The sequence below is a fragment of the Talpa occidentalis genome, unplaced genomic scaffold (assembly GCF_014898055.3).
Source record: "Talpa occidentalis isolate TD23 unplaced genomic scaffold, MPIMG_talOcc4v2.1 talOcc4.12, whole genome shotgun sequence".
Taxonomy (NCBI): Eukaryota; Metazoa; Chordata; class Mammalia; order Eulipotyphla; family Talpidae; genus Talpa; species Talpa occidentalis.
In genome coordinates this window covers 62,164,386-62,179,890 of record NW_023601212.1, presented here as the reverse complement: position 1 = coordinate 62,179,890, position 15,505 = coordinate 62,164,386, and the positions used below count along the sequence as shown (strand labels likewise).

The 15,505-nt window shown below is 38.3% G+C and overlaps 1 protein-coding gene and 1 long non-coding RNA gene across 4 annotated transcripts in view; one reads left to right on the top strand and one right to left on the bottom strand.

Annotated features, from left to right (window-relative positions):
• Positions 1-12,651, top strand: part of PRRX1 (paired related homeobox 1) — a 72,541-nt gene extending 59,890 nt beyond the window's left edge. For 2 of the 3 annotated variants that reach the window (XM_054693482.1, XM_054693484.1), the window contains exon 4: positions 8,712-12,651. In XM_054693482.1, coding sequence (XP_054549457.1) covers positions 8,712-8,850 — 139 coding nt within the window. In that variant the 3' untranslated portion in view covers positions 8,851-12,651. Of the gene's footprint in view, positions 1-2,969; positions 3,042-8,711 lie in introns of all 3 variants that reach the window. The other variant, XM_054693483.1, reaches the window with a different exon arrangement.
• LOC129145503 (uncharacterized) lies at positions 3,778-10,567 on the bottom strand. The gene is made up of 3 exons (XR_008551169.1): positions 10,457-10,567; positions 5,673-5,886; positions 3,778-4,039 (listed from the first exon to the last, which is right to left on the bottom strand). It is a non-coding gene; the product is annotated as an uncharacterized LOC129145503 (long non-coding RNA).
• Positions 12,652-15,505: the final 2,854 nt, after the last annotated feature.

Here is a 15,505-nt window from a genome sequence, read left to right as displayed (position 1 = left end):
GTTTAAGGAGGTTTAAAATGAATGAGAGATTACCTCTCAGCTGAAGCTGAGCTCTTGATGTGAAATCAAATTATTTTCCAAAGCTGATCACTCTAATCAAAGCCAAAGTGCTCACCCAAATGTTTTTATTTTTCTGCTTGTTACATACCAGTTCCTTGAAAGAAATACCATAAACGCATTTGGAAATGTCTTGTAAATCCCCCCATTGTGAAAATAACCTGCATTGCTTTGTTTTAGTTCATAGAGACTCCATACACAGGAAATTGGAAATTTCTATTGCCCTCAGACATGGAATACCTTATTTGAGGTTTTTTTTTTAAGATTTATTTATTTATGCATGCAAGAACTGGGGTACAGGCCAGAGGTTGAGGGGGGGTGAGAGAACTCATCAAAGACAGAGCAGGAAACAGAACAGGCAGATCGACTGAAATACACTGCTGAGGGGAGCAGCGGGCGAATCAGGAGAGGTCTGCTGCACCATGGGGGTAGCTCCCTGGCCGGGGATCAAACTTGTGCTCCCGTGACTGTGGTCAGCTTCATCTTCATAGATTGCATCTTAACCCCTTGCACCAGCAGGGAGGCCCCTAGAATACCTTATTTGAAAAGATGACCCTGTGTATGCTATTTAAAACTGAGACTCCTCTCCCATAGAACTTACTAAAAACACATTTTGAAGACCTTTTTGAAATCACGTATTCTTTCAAATTTTGAACAAATTGAAGACTGCTTTGTTTCTCTGAGAAATATTAAGTTCACAGACCCATTAAATGCTTTGGAAATAGATACTGTTCAAAGTTCAATGTTTATAGGTCTCTGGTTTGCATTTGGACAAAAGCAGGAAGCCTAACTTCTTTTTCTGCCTGGGTCCTAGTTAGGAATTTTTCACACCAGCTCTAAACAATCCAGATGACTATCACATGGTCCTAAACAGTGACAGACTGATGGCAGGAGACTGTATGAGTGGGGATTAAATCCTTCCTGAATTAATTTTGGGTTAGAATATTTGGACCTCGGCAAAGTTCAAGCCCCAGTGACTGCATTATATGTATTTTGTCTGTGGGCATCTCAATGAAATTATGAACATGCAATTTGTGTGTGCCTTTTGGGGAAATGTTTTATTTTAATCTGAAAGATTATGTAGAAATACTAGATACATTTCTTAAAATATTGATATTTCCATCATATAGATACAACTAGTTTGTTAACTTTTACAACTGCAGTTCACTATTTTATATAGTATAGATGTAGTGTACATATTATTTTGTATTTTGCTCTCTTCACTTAAAAACCTATAACCTAGTACTTTTTACTCATTTCATGGTATACTTTTATATCATTTCTCTCTTAAGTACAGATTTGTAAAAATAAAACAATTTCATAGCCTCTGATTGTTCATATTCTGTTTGAAGAATAAATTAATCTGCAGATATAAATAGAAAGATGATGGTTTTAAGCAGTTATTTAATCAATAATGTTTTTGACCCAATGTTAACAGAAGTGTTTATATATTTTGATTAACTTCTAAAATTGGCAAAAAGTTATTCTGCTCCGTGGAGATTATTTGCTGTCTTTTGAACCAAAATACATTATGATGTCACATTTTGAAAGTTGATAGGAAATATAAGTCTTGTTAAAGAAATATAATAGAAGCACAAGTGATAAAAAGCAAAGGAAATGATAGCCCTTTTGTGTTATGGAAAATTTACTCTCTCTTTCTGTTGGTACTATCCTGTCAAGTTAGTAATCGCACATGTGACATTCATTAAAAGGCATTTGTCTTGGTTAATCCTTGGAACATTCCTGCGTTGTAGCTCTGCCCTTGCTCTGATTCCAAAGAAGAGACTAATTCAGCAAGCAGAATTAGACCCAGGGCTCGTGACCCCCTGCTTCAGTCCAACATATTAAGCCACATAACCATATTTCCATTCAAATTAAACCTTACATTATATTGAAAGTGGTGAAAAGGATAAGACTGGGAAATTGCATAAGTATAGTTTTGATTAGGGTCTGTCTCAGATCAGAAGAGCTTGCCTGCAGTTGAGGTCCAAATTCTGAGCTATGTGGGTACCCTATCCCCTTAGGATGACTGATGTGGCTTGGTCATGCAGACAGTTTTGCCAATGAAGACAGTTCACTGACTTTATAGCTCTGCGCTAGAAGAAGCTATAAAGAGGAGGAAGCCAAGACCTAAGCAATTGTGTGCATGTGATCAGAAATATGGGATAGGAAATAGCCAACATACTTATTCCTGGGGGTCTTTTATATCCAGAGTGGTGGTGGTTTAATTTATATTAAAACTGGGACACTTTTGAGAGTGAAAGGGTGCGCTATTAAAATTACATTAGGACAACAGGCATAAACTGGGATTGTCCCTGGCAAAGTGGCACACACGGCTCAATCTATTTATAGCATTCCATGACCTCGTTCATTCCCAGGAGTATGTTAGACGTGATGATGTCAGGCAGACAGGGAGTCACCAGAAGGAACAAAGCATTCCCTGACAGGACACTTCTCTCTGGCAGGTATCTTCTCGAAGCCACCTACACAATGCTTGCTATTGGCACACATACCTACTGCTTAGCCTCTTAGGCAAATGAAAGCACACCCAAGCACCAGCGTTATTAAGACTCACTTATCATGTAGTGTTTTGCCTCTTGGGTTAGTGGTGTTGAACCAAGTCCTGCACTTTTGACTATTCTTTTAGATGAAGTAGTCAAGAAAACTTTCCCCAGAGACATCCTTGTCTAGGAGAGAGAGAGCTAGAGAATGGTCTCACTCTTTCCACATTTCCAGAGGGAGGGCTGGGCTCCCAAGAAAACTAATGACAAATGAAAGAGAGGCCAGCCAGCCCTGTCCACAGTTTTCCTCCCCCCGTCTCCTCCTCCCCTCATTTGGTCGTGGTCACGGTGCTGCCTGACATCTGCTGAACGCATTTGGCTCATTTCTCCCTTTCACACTTTCAAAAATAGATCCTCGTCCCTCCCAAGATGTTGTTTACACGAGGGGCTTCATAACGGATTCTAACGGAAGACACTGAAAAGGTAACTTGTCAGAGGGGGACGAGGGTGGCTGCTGGGGGTAGGGTATAAGTGGGATTAAGTGTGTTTAAGAAAGAGGGGCTTGCAGTCCTAGAAGTGTAAGCAGTGAGGCACTCGAGGGGGACATGCTATTGGAAACCAGAGCTGCCAGAAAATGAGTCCATAAAGTTGAGGGTAGTCTGATATGAGAGCAGGACTCCTCCAAGATTACTGTGGATATGAATCACCTGGGATCTTGTTACATTGCAGGCTGGGACTCCATAAGCCTGGCAGGGGCTGGCGTCTGCGTCTCTAATGCTCCCAGGTGATGCTGATGCTGCTGACACTGGCTACATACTTGGAATAGTGAAGCTTTAGATGGTCGTAGGGTATCGGGCAAAGGTCTGAAGAACTGTGTTCTTAACCTGCCTCCTGTTGCTCATCAGTCCAGTTGGATCATCAGTTTCTTCTGTAGCCTTGGATCTAAGATTGCGTTAGCAATAGTGTCCCTATTGCATATTTCAGGGGGACATTTGCAACCTATAGGCTATCAATGTGCATTTTAATAAGAAACACAAAACCCCTTGAGACAACAGCAAGATGCAAGTCTTCAGTTTAAAAAATATTTCTTGACAGAAAGTTTTCAAACAACGGGAGATCAGACTAGTTTGCAGTACGAACTAAGGCTTACCAATGCAACGAGGTTCCAAATGTGTCCACTTTCAGGGCTCACATGCATTTAAAAAGTCACCTTGTGAATTTTAAAAACAGATATTAGAAATAATGATTTCAATCATAAGTGTTCATTTCCAAAAGGATTTATGGGCTATCTCTATATTTCTTAAACAGTAAATTTCCAGAGAAAAACCCTTATAGAATTTTCTTAGATGAAGCTGGCATACTTCTGTTCTTGCATGGACAAAAGAACAATCCAGAGTGACAGTTTCCCAATCTCCACACATTGCAAAGTCGTGAGCGTTCAAGCTGTATAGCCTTTGGAAAAATCCTTGTCTGGTGAAATCCTAGAATCTCAAAAAGACACACAGACCTCTGGGGCTGACAGATTTGTCTTTGGGGTGATATTTTTGACAGTTTGTCATCATTTGTCCAAAAGGACCAAATAGTAGACAGAGTTAGAGTTGAAAACCTAGTCAGGCATTGCTCCTCCCACCCACTCCTACCCCAGGCTCTGCTCAAATGTATGGTGATTTGTGGGACTTACACTGTGGATGATTAGAAAGCAGGCAAGGGGGGATGGGGGATGCCTGTAGATTTCCTGACTTTAAAATCATACCATGTATAGTATTAGCTGTACTTCCTCGGTGCTTGGCCTTGGGCATTGTTTTAACACATTCTTCTTCACAATCTTTCAGGGTAGGTTAAAGTGATCAAAAATATTTTGTCCCCAATGAAAACAGAACTCTAACCCTGCTGGTGGCTAGCATTCTGCTGTCTATGGCTGAGCTCCATCTGTTAGGAATCTCCAAATAAGGAGATGAAAAAATCTCAAGCTCACTTAAATGTGTCAGTTCTATGCAAGTCCCAGTGCAGATAAGCTGAGTCAACAGATGGGACACAAACATGTCTTTTTCATCTCTAACTGCTCAATGGACTTTATTCAGCAGTGTGTTTCTTACTCACAGATCCAAAGAAACTTACATTCCTAAAAAGTAGCTTAAAGTGGTGCTTTCACCAAACCCTATAAATCCAGTGACTGTTCTCAGCTCATGCCTACTTCATATTGGAGGAATAGGTGGTCCTTACTCAGAAGTCAAGACAGATGGACAGGATCTCTGGGTGTTGGTAAGCAAGTGTTTGGTGTTATGTGCTTAATCTGCACAAATCGCTTCATTTCAATTTCACCTTTTTATCCCAGGAAGCTACCCTATTTAGGATAGAGAAATTCTTATACATGGTTTGAATGACCCTATAAAATTGATTGAGAACAGCTAAATACCCTTATTGGCTTCTGACTTGTGAGAAAAAATTTCAGTATTCTCTTTCTTTTCTCAACACAGGGCTTTAGACATTTTGATGACATGGAAAACAGGTGGTCATGGACAATCTTTCAGATTGGCAGCCACTCAAGGCTGTCTTGCATCTGTTGTCAGTTTTGGAAGTGGGTCCTCTCCAAGTTACTCATTAATACCATTTTTAAAGCATGACTAAGCTACTCTTAGAGCACCACTCATTAATTCTGTCTTTTTCTGACCTGTAACAAGTCTTCCTCACCACTGGTATGTCAAAGGACTGTTTACTGTTTGCCTATATGGCATTCTTAGTTCAGATTTAGAGACCGGACTCACATAAAACTATTAGAGGGAAAACAGACTGGTAATTCCTCAGTAAGTGCACAATCACTGTAGGAATTACTTGTGGGGTTATATATCCTAAATGTGTGTTAAGAGGAAGGAATGAAGACTGTTTCTGTTCTTTTATCCTTTTTATCCTATTTCTTATGGATATGTAATGCTGGAATAAGTGAGATCAATTTTTTAAGTTTTTAACTTTCTTAAGCATTTATCATGTGATATCATATCCTGTGTGAAACTCCTATAGAATTGCAAAACTCATTTATTAATATCAACCACATTTTTATCTTCATATTCCATTAACCTTAGGACATTATACCAATCTACAAGGCATTATACCAACCTCATGAATACAGTGGTGTATTTACAATAGCATCACAGTACGGCTGGACAAGAGTGCTGTCCTCAACTCTGGAAACACATGTTGTCATTTAAAGGAAAATGTCCTAGTGAAAAATTCAACCTCCTGTGTAAAATATCATTCTATCTTCCATTAATTTGGCTTTGAGCTGGAAAGTGGATCAACATTCATCTTATGTAGGATGTTAATATCTGGCCTGCATCAGAGAAAGAAATTCACTATTTCCAAGAAATGTGTTATCATAGGCTGAGTCTTCAGACTAGAGTATCAGATGATAGAATTAGCAAAATATAAAGTAGCTACAAAAAAAATGGTTACATAATCGATAAAATAGAAGTTGCTGACATGGTAGACCTTTCTTGAAAAAAGTAATAAACTCTTCAGTAAACAAAAAGAATCCCCCAAGATTGTGGTCTCCTTGTCTGCTAAAAAGAATGGATCACGCCCACCTTTGATTTTCAGAAAAGGATCCCTTGCTTTTCCAGAATCTGAAAGACTGGAAACCATATCCCTCAGAAAATTAGATCAAGTACTTAAAAGTGCAGCATTTCATGACAATCTACAATTTACCATCAGATAATCTTTTTCTCCATATTCTCAAGGAAGTTTTAGTCTTCTGTTTTCAGAAGCCATTTAATTTTATTCTTTATTGGGGCACTAGTGTTGGGCATGGTGTGAAAATACACGTTTGTAGAGGTTTAAACCTGTAACCCCCAAAGATACAATGATGTAATCTAGTGTTACCTTAATAAACATAATGCAAAAAATAAACAGAAGTTAAAAGGTACAAGTAACTTACAATTCCAACTTCTCCATCTTTAGAACCTGATGATCATATGTATGTAGTTTTAAAAATAAATGAAATTTCTAGGTATATTGAAATAATTTGTCCCATTTTTATGAATTATTCTGTTCATTTATCTCACTCCTAATTGAAACCTGTAACTGGGGCTCTTTTTCTGCTTGTGTCTCTTGGTCAACAGTAGTAAAAGTGTTAACTTATTCTTTAGTGTAAACTGTACTATTATTTGTTCATTTTTTTTACTGTTAAGACATATTTTTTGATAGATCTAAGAACATGCAATCATCAACCTCTGCTTTTGTTATGTTCTTTCAGATTTTGTTTGATCCATTAAGCAAAATTAATAGAAAGGACTAGTTCCTAAGAATGAAAGAGTATTTAGAAATCATTACAGCAGGATGACAGAAAACAATATATTAAGCAGGAGTCAGTTTAATCACATTAGATCTAGATATTTCTCAGTTATTTATCTTTTCATTAAATTCTCTCTCGAATGCCAAATGTGCACTAGGTATGGTGGTGGTAGCGTTACGTGGGAATACAGTGGTGAACAAGGCAAAGGCAGATGTGATCTCTGGTCTATAGAACTTATAGTTAAGGAATTGAAATAAGTACTAAGAAGAAAAGTATGGAGTGCTATATGTAGGAGAATCCAACTACATGGAGAAAGTTAAGATGGTCTACCCAAGGAGGAGTAGGAGTGAAGCAGGCAAAAATGAAATATAAAGAACTTTGAATTCTTTTGGAACCATTTTGAGTCTTTCTCCTGCCATAACACATACACACACACACACACACACACACACACACACACACACACATGCTTATACTTACACACACATATACCAGTGCTATAAAGATTTAATATTAAGGATAAGTATTTCTGGGAAGACAACAATAAGACTGATTATATTTCTTTAACATAATTTCCCCAAGTTAATTGTTAGTAATTAAGGCAAAATAGATTATTGTGCATTTTGACTATGTGGTGTCCCAAATAAGTATTAATAATATAGTCTCCCTATTTGTAAAGTACCTTCAATTTTCTCTATTTCTGGTCTTTTCACTTGATTCCCAGAACCACAAACTCCTGTGTGGCTGACAAAATTCTGCTGGAATGCAGGCAACAGAACAGCACATGTCATTCCACTTATAACTATCTCATGCCTGCCTTCAGTTGAAAGGGATTTTGCTAATCTTAGAAACAACTAGAAGCATTTTCATTTAATTAAAATTAGTTCCCCTTTAACTGTTTAGTATTAAGTAATGGATGAATAGCCTCCAAATCTAAGCAACCATTTCCTTTTCCTTTAAAAGAAATTTAGCAATTTGATGAACAGAAAACCACCATTTACAGTGGTGATTTGCCTCGTGGCATCCTAGGTCTTAATTACATACAATCTCTGACAAGGCAAAGCAAATTCATGTTTTTCTCAGCAATGAGGACAGTAAGAAACAGTTATCTCTGAGGCTAGAAATTCTGAAACTGGAGCCTTTCATAGTTTATCCAGGAAATTTAAACATTTCCAAAACAACTGACGAAAAGACAGTGTGAACTTCTCAAGTGCTTTTTGAAGAGAAGTTATATAATCAAGGCCCACTGGAATGAGATCCTTTTGATTCGACAATGTTCTGTCTTATCACCCAGTGAATCAAGAATGGCAGAGAAATTATTTTGGGTTGTTTTACTGATTCTCCAGATATCTTCATTAAAATGGTATTTATTGATTACCTAAAATGTATTAGAATTAAAGACAGCTACCTAGAATGGAGATGGCAAATGCCTTTTAGTTTCTTTTTAAATGCCTGCTTCTGTTCTTCACTGCCTCCACAGCATAGTGATGTAGACAGGAAGAGAGATTAAATACTATTTTAATTGGTCAGCACATAAAAATACCTGCTATTCAACACAAGCAACATTTTCTTCTCTCATCCCAGAGATAAATCATTACTCGTTGTATCCAACCCAGCGAATATCTCTCCCCATGCCTTGTTCCACTCTCCATTGCTCTCCCCTGCCCTTCAAAATACTGACCCCCATTTATAAGTGCCTTAGACCAAGGACAATCTGGGGCCGTAAGGGACCTCAGAGGCCATCTAGTCCGATCACTCACCCTTGCTGCCCCCATCCTGAGAGTTACATCCATTTGGGGCACAAACTTGCAGCTTTGTGAAACTAATGCCTGTTATTCTCCCTGCTCTCTCCTTTGTCCCTACAGCGCCATGGCTACTTATTCTGCCACATGTGCCAACAATAGCCCTGCACAGGGCATCAACATGGCCAACAGCATTGCCAACCTGAGACTGAAGGCCAAGGAATATAGTTTACAGAGGAACCAGGTGCCAACAGTCAACTGAGGAAAAAAATAATTAAACAGGCCTAAGAAGAAATCAAAAACCATAAGACACCTATCCTGCTCTGTCATTTCTTCATCTGCTGGAAAAAAAAATAAAACCAAACAAAAACAGAACTAAAATATTGGGACCATGGCAGAGAAAAGCAGGAGAGGAAGCAAAAATGAAAATTAGTTAACAAATGTTCCTCCTCCCTCTGGGATATCACCACCACTTGTTTCTGTGTGTGTTAATTTTGTTTTTCCTTTCTATTCATGCGCTTTGCTTAATATACTCCGAGCTTCTTTCAGTTAGGTTCAGCCCACTCACCCTCATGATTGTATGGGTTTTTAAAAACATCTACAGCTGCCAAAGAAACTGTATATATATATATATATATATATATATATATATATATTCAGAATAATTGCCTTTGGTCTCCTCATTGACCTGTTGGAACCTCCGTGCCTTACCCTACCCTTTCCAGTTCTCTGTACAGAAGCTCTAGGAGTGTTTGAAAAGCCAAAGTCTTTCTGAAGAGTCTGCCAGACCCGATTCCCATCCTCACTATCTCCATCTCTGTTGGTTATGGTCAGCTATTGGGGGAAAACAAACCAAAAACATTGTGTCCAACACCTGGTTGCCGGTGTGTCTGACTCAATGTGTGATTGGCTGTGTTTGGCTAATTCTAAGCTCTAAGTTATAGATGTTAAGTTCTAAGCTGTTGGTGATAATATCACCATTACCATCACCCCTTGCCTACTTCCAAATAATCAGTCATCTTAAGTTAAAGATATTTGTTATTTTTGAATGAGTTGCTTCACAGGCTATTTAGTAGAAGGAAAAATTTTCACTTGTGAGAGGGAGAGAGAAATTTCTCTAGGAAAACAGACTGGGTTGTGAAAAGGATGGCCTATGTCTCTTTGGTGCCTTAAGGGTAGTCAGATGCACACTTATATATATACTGTATATATTTATATATTTTATATATATATATATATATAATATTCTTGCAAGCTTGAGTTTGCAGTTTCTCAAACATGTCGAAGAGAAATGTTGCACCATCACCACCATCCTTATCTCTCCAGTGATGAGACTTTTAATGAGGGATCTTGATCCTTTCTTTCTCTACACAATTCTCATTAAGGCCATAGAGAAGTTGTCAGGGCAGCTGTTTGAGAACAGATCTTATTTTCCCATTAGGGCTTTAAATAAAGAATAAATGGTTAGAGGCTATAAAAATGTCCTTGGATTTGGAGCCTGGGCCCTGGTGAAATGCTGATATGTCCTCCCTGTCCTGGGAATGACACCAAGAGAGAGGAGGAAAAGCCATTTAGTTGCCTGCTTTTCTCCACTCAACAGGACTATGAAAGATGTACATTTTAAGTGGAATACTTAAATGTTTGTCTAAATTCCAAAACCTTGAAAAGCAATTGTGGGCTCTTTTTATTTTCTAATATTTTGCAGTAAAGCTTAATGTCTGGGGCTGGGAGCTAGGACTGACCTTTCTTTGCTTCTTTCTCTGTGTCTCCAGTCATGCTTTTGTAACTCACCAGGTGGACTTGACCAAACCACATTACTATGCAGTGCCTCAGTTTACCTTTTTGTAAATGGGTTTAACAATACTTACCTACCTCACAGGGGTGTTGTGAGGCTCTATTCATTTGCTCCTTCATTCTTTCCTGTATCCTCTGCATGTCCAGCACTTTGTAGCCATTGGAGGAAAGAGACTATAAAAACAGACAATGCTAATGGAAGGATATAGTACCTGGAAGTCTTGTTTCCTAGCAGGGTAATGCTACTACTTGTACTTGGAAAATCGTCTTTTGTTATATAAATTTGAGTCTGTTGATTCTTTTCTCTTTTAACCTCCAAAACAGATCTGCTAGCATCTAAGGTTTCTCTTTACAGACCTCCCTAAAACCCATCATTTGACCAAAGAATAAGACACACAGAACGTGTAATTTTGACTTATATTTTCATCCTGATCAGCTTGATTCTAGTAATTTTAGTTATCAGTGATTAAAAGCTATAGAAAGATTTTGGCCATATGTGCCAACTTTGAGTGACAGGCAAGGAATTTTGGGTTTACGATGCACTTTCAGTACACATTTGTGTTTTCCCTTGACATATCAGATTGAGCTAATGGTGATCTTTTTTTCAGTCCGTAACCAACCTGAAAATGTATGTCAAATATCAGTTCTGTATTTCTTTCAGAAATAAGAAGGAAGCCCATCTTGTATCTTTTGCTTTCTTTGACTTATTTCTTTCTCTTTAAGTTTATTTCTTACTGAATGGTTTGTGTGGGCTGGCTGAACACACATTATTTGCTTCCTAACGAATCCCTTGACTTATTTTTTTTGTCCAACTAGCTGCCGCCAATGATTTTAAGTTTCCAAGGAACAGTTTATCCTAACAGATTAAAACATTGTTTGATTTGTGAAATAAGTGCAATCCAAGAAGTTGATAACTTTGGAAAAGTGGAGTTTAGGGAGTTAAAAGAGGATTGGGGTTATGGTGCAGGGAACAGAAATCATTCATGAGAAGATTTTGTGAAGAAGGGAGGAATCTTAGAAGAAAGAGAGAGAACATACATGCGAGAGACCAAAAGAAAGACAGAGAGAGAGAGTGAGAGAGAGAGAGAGAGAGAGAGAGAGAGCACCACGTGAGACAAAGTCATTTGAAGTTCTCATCCTGACATTCATTTTCAATTATGCACAGAAAAATCTGAACCTATAATCTGAATTCTAGGAGAAGCTAGGTGGTTCCACTCCATGCCTGGGCAGATGATGACTGAAGTACAATAGAGTAGCCTGTGCTGGTCAGTACCAGGAATGGTCCCTGCTGGTGAATCAACACCCCAAGTATCCATTATGAAACACTTGACCAAGAACTATGCACATGCTACAAGCACCCGGTTTTGCTTTTTTTATTAATGATGTTGAGAAAATACCAGTTTCATACGTGCTTTGGAGGAAGTCTTCTGGCTCTTCAGCCAGATGTCAACAGATGGCCTGGGGACCACAGAATTCAAAGGTATATGTCTGTTCCACATCAGTATTACCCCCAGATACAAATGAACACATATAAACTATCTGTCAATGCCCAAATCATCCCCAAACAAAATACTGATTTGTAGGGTACTTGGCAGTTTAAGTCAAACCCAAAGAGGTGACTTAATAAAAAAGGGAATGACATTAGGGTATAAAGTTCTCATAAAAATGTAATATGTAAATTATATCTTGCTTTATGATGTAAAATATACATTGTTTGCGCTAGAATAGAAATGATTCCTTTTCAATAAAAAGAAAGAAGGATACTACAAAATCGTCTTTTGTTACATAAATTTGAGTCTGTTGATTCTTTTCTCTTTCAACCTCCAAAACAGATCTGCTAGCATCTAAGGTTATATTCAGGAAAGAGTAAAAGTGAGAGGGGTTTATGAATAAGAGAACTTTTATCAGGGTGTAATATTATTTCCTAAAAAGGAAAATGGTGTATAGTTTCTCAAGAGTAAAGACAATGGTAGGAAGGAGAGGGGGCATTTCTACTAGAATAACAGATAAGTGCAGAGTGGAAATTTTACAAGAGTTTGATTTTATTTTACCAGCATCTTTAGCATCTATAATACCAGATATCATATGACAAAATAGACTTCATATAAAGCTCAACCTTTTATTTTAGAATAAAGTAACAAAGTCAAATTTCCTAAGTACCTATTGTGTATAGCATTGGGTGTGTGGTAATGGGAGGAACAGAAAGACCAAACTCTGACACTGGTTCTGTTTTCATACAAATTAAAATCTCACTTAAAAGGCAACTCTGGCATGAACATATTTATACAACAATTCAAGATGATAAATTAATGTCAAACAAATAGAGTGGATAGGAGTCCAGAAGAGGAGGGCTTTGAGCTGAAGAGGGAGAGGGTGCCACAGAGGAACTAGGTTTTGAATTTCATCAGCAGGATTCTGACAAGAGGAAAAGGCTTTCAAAAGGAGGAGTAGAGAGGAAAGATGAAGGTTGGGACACTGGAATGAGGAATTTGTGTTCAGAAGCCATGACAAAATAAACCCAGATGGAATGGAGTGGTTTTTTGGTTTTTGGGCTTTTTTGAAGCAGAAGTAAAATAAAATACTGGAAGGTGACATCCAGCCTTTATCTTAAAGGGTATGGAATGTCAGAGAAAGGAGTTGGACTTTTCCTCAGCTCAGAGAGATCTAGTGGAGGCTATGAACAGAAATAATATGTCATGCAGAAAAATACTACTTTAACAGGATTATTCTTGTAAAATAATGAAGAGAAATTAGAGCAAAACAGGAATTGGCTGATAAAAGATAGAAGGGAAAAAAAAAACAAAGAATGAAAAGGAAACAATTGACAAGGATAGAATCAATAGAACTTCATGGCAGAGAAAAAAGAATGGAGTCAAAGGCAACAAAGATTCAAACCTGAAACTAGGAGAATGAATCAATGGCAAAAAACAAAAGTTGACGAGACCCAGGAACAGGACACAATAATTGCAGTTCCTGCAAATCACGGACTCTGAAAACCCCAATTTAAGTGACCAGTAAGTGAAGACATAAAAGGAGGACTTGGCTCCAAGGTTTAGAATGTAGATAGCTGGTTGGATGGGATTCATGTTTAAGGACGGGCCTTATACCTCTATGTACAGAGTGAGTGAGTTCTTCCAGAGGAGAGACAGTCATCGTGATTCAAATAATTATTTTGATAGTTTTTGGAAGTAGTTTCAGCTCAGGCAGGAAGATTGGACTTTGAAGAACATCTGCACATGAGGACAGGGCTACTGAACATAATTTATAGGAGCTGTTTGGGAACTCAGAGGAGGATCAACTTATTAGCCCAGAGGTAACAAAAGAGAAGTTTTGAAATAAAAGGGAATGTTTAATATAATCAAGTGCTGCAGAGCAGACCAGCTAATTGGAGGTGGAGAGAGGGCCACCGTATTAGTGATTTTCTAGAATATAGTTTACTATATTCTAGTGCTGGAGAAGGAAGATAAATTGTGACAAATTATATATGAATTAGTGCTTTAAAAAATAGAATAAAGACTATAAATTATTTGCTTGAGATTTGGGGCATGAAGCCTTATTAATAAGGATTTTTTCCATTGCAGATAACAGAAAATTACCCGTTTAGTTCAAATTACAAGGGGTTTTTATTTGAAGGATACCTGGTGGAAACAGAGCAGCTCTGGGGAACCCTGTTCCAGGAGTGAGGCCCATCCTTTTAGACCTAGAAAGGTTCTTTATACACCTGCATCTCACCTGCACGTCTCTACCATGCCCCTCCCCTGGCTAGAGAGTCTGTGGAATCAGCCACATGTGCCCACCTGGAACCTGCAACCCGCCTTGTACAACCCCATCCTCCAGGTCCTTGGGAACTGGAACTCCCTCTCCAGATGAACTGGAGCCCACTTCTAGTGCCTACACAGGCTTTTTCTCCCGGGGTCACCGTTCTTAGGGTTTAGGGTATATAGATGGATCTTGGATACACATGCTGCCTGTGCAGTACAGGATGGGGTTAGGGTCAGAAAAGAAGTGGGTAGGCCACGAGGTTGGGGGGCAGAGAGTGCTAGAGTCTGACCCTTCTTTTAATACCATGTTCTGTAAAGAAACTATGAAAAGTTTGAGAATTCTAACTGCAAACTTGGGTTTTTCAATCCATTATGAAGATATATTCATGGAAATAGGTAGGTAGAGCATAATTTGTTGAAGCTTGTTAGCTGGATTTATAACACAAGTGCATGGATATAAATGCAGACCTATACCTCCTTTAAGACCTGGATTGGCTTCCTTTTGCCTCAGTTTCTGGATATTCCATTACCTAGAAACCAATGCCAGCAATTGTTGAGTCATGATTCTTGAATCTGTGTCTTAGAAACAGGACTCAGACTTCTGCTCCCTAGAACCTAAGGCTTCAGTCTAGTCTTTGCCTAGGGGCAGGGTGATAAAGGAGATTTGAAGAGTTAATATGCCCACATTAGGTGATTTATAGTGGGTGTGTGGTTCGTGACCTGATCTCAGGTCTGTGGGGAGAGGAGACAATGTTTGGGAAGAAGACAGTGTTTGAGATGTTTGGGAGGGGGCTGAGAAAGGATCTCTCTACAACCTTTTAAACCCCTATGTTACCATTGTTTCAAATTTCCTAACATTGCTTGAAGGGGACAATTCTTTTCATTTTGGAGTTTGCTATTGGCTGACCCTCGGGAGTCTTGGATATCTTGGTATTGGGTTGAGAGTCTACCTATCTCACAAAATACCTGAGGTCTTCTAGTTCTAGGTTTGAAGGTCAATAATAAATAACACCCTACTTCTTCCTATCAATTTCTATATTATCAGTTGCATTTCAGTTACAAGTAGCAGAAACCTAACTGGAATTAGGTTGAGATTAGGTTGATACTTCCATTTTTTTCATAACAATAAATTTATTTAATTTTATTTTATATATTTTTCACATTATTTTTCATTTTTGCACAATGTATACATTTTCATCTTTGTTATATTTCCCATACAATTCCCACCCCCCTTATTTTGACCCTAGATGGTTTAATTAGGGCATTTATTAGAAAGTTGGGGGCTAAGTCATGGAATGAAAAGATGAGCTATAAGAACCAGGGTAGTTCTGAGATGCTCAGATACTGGAACTAAGAGTTGAG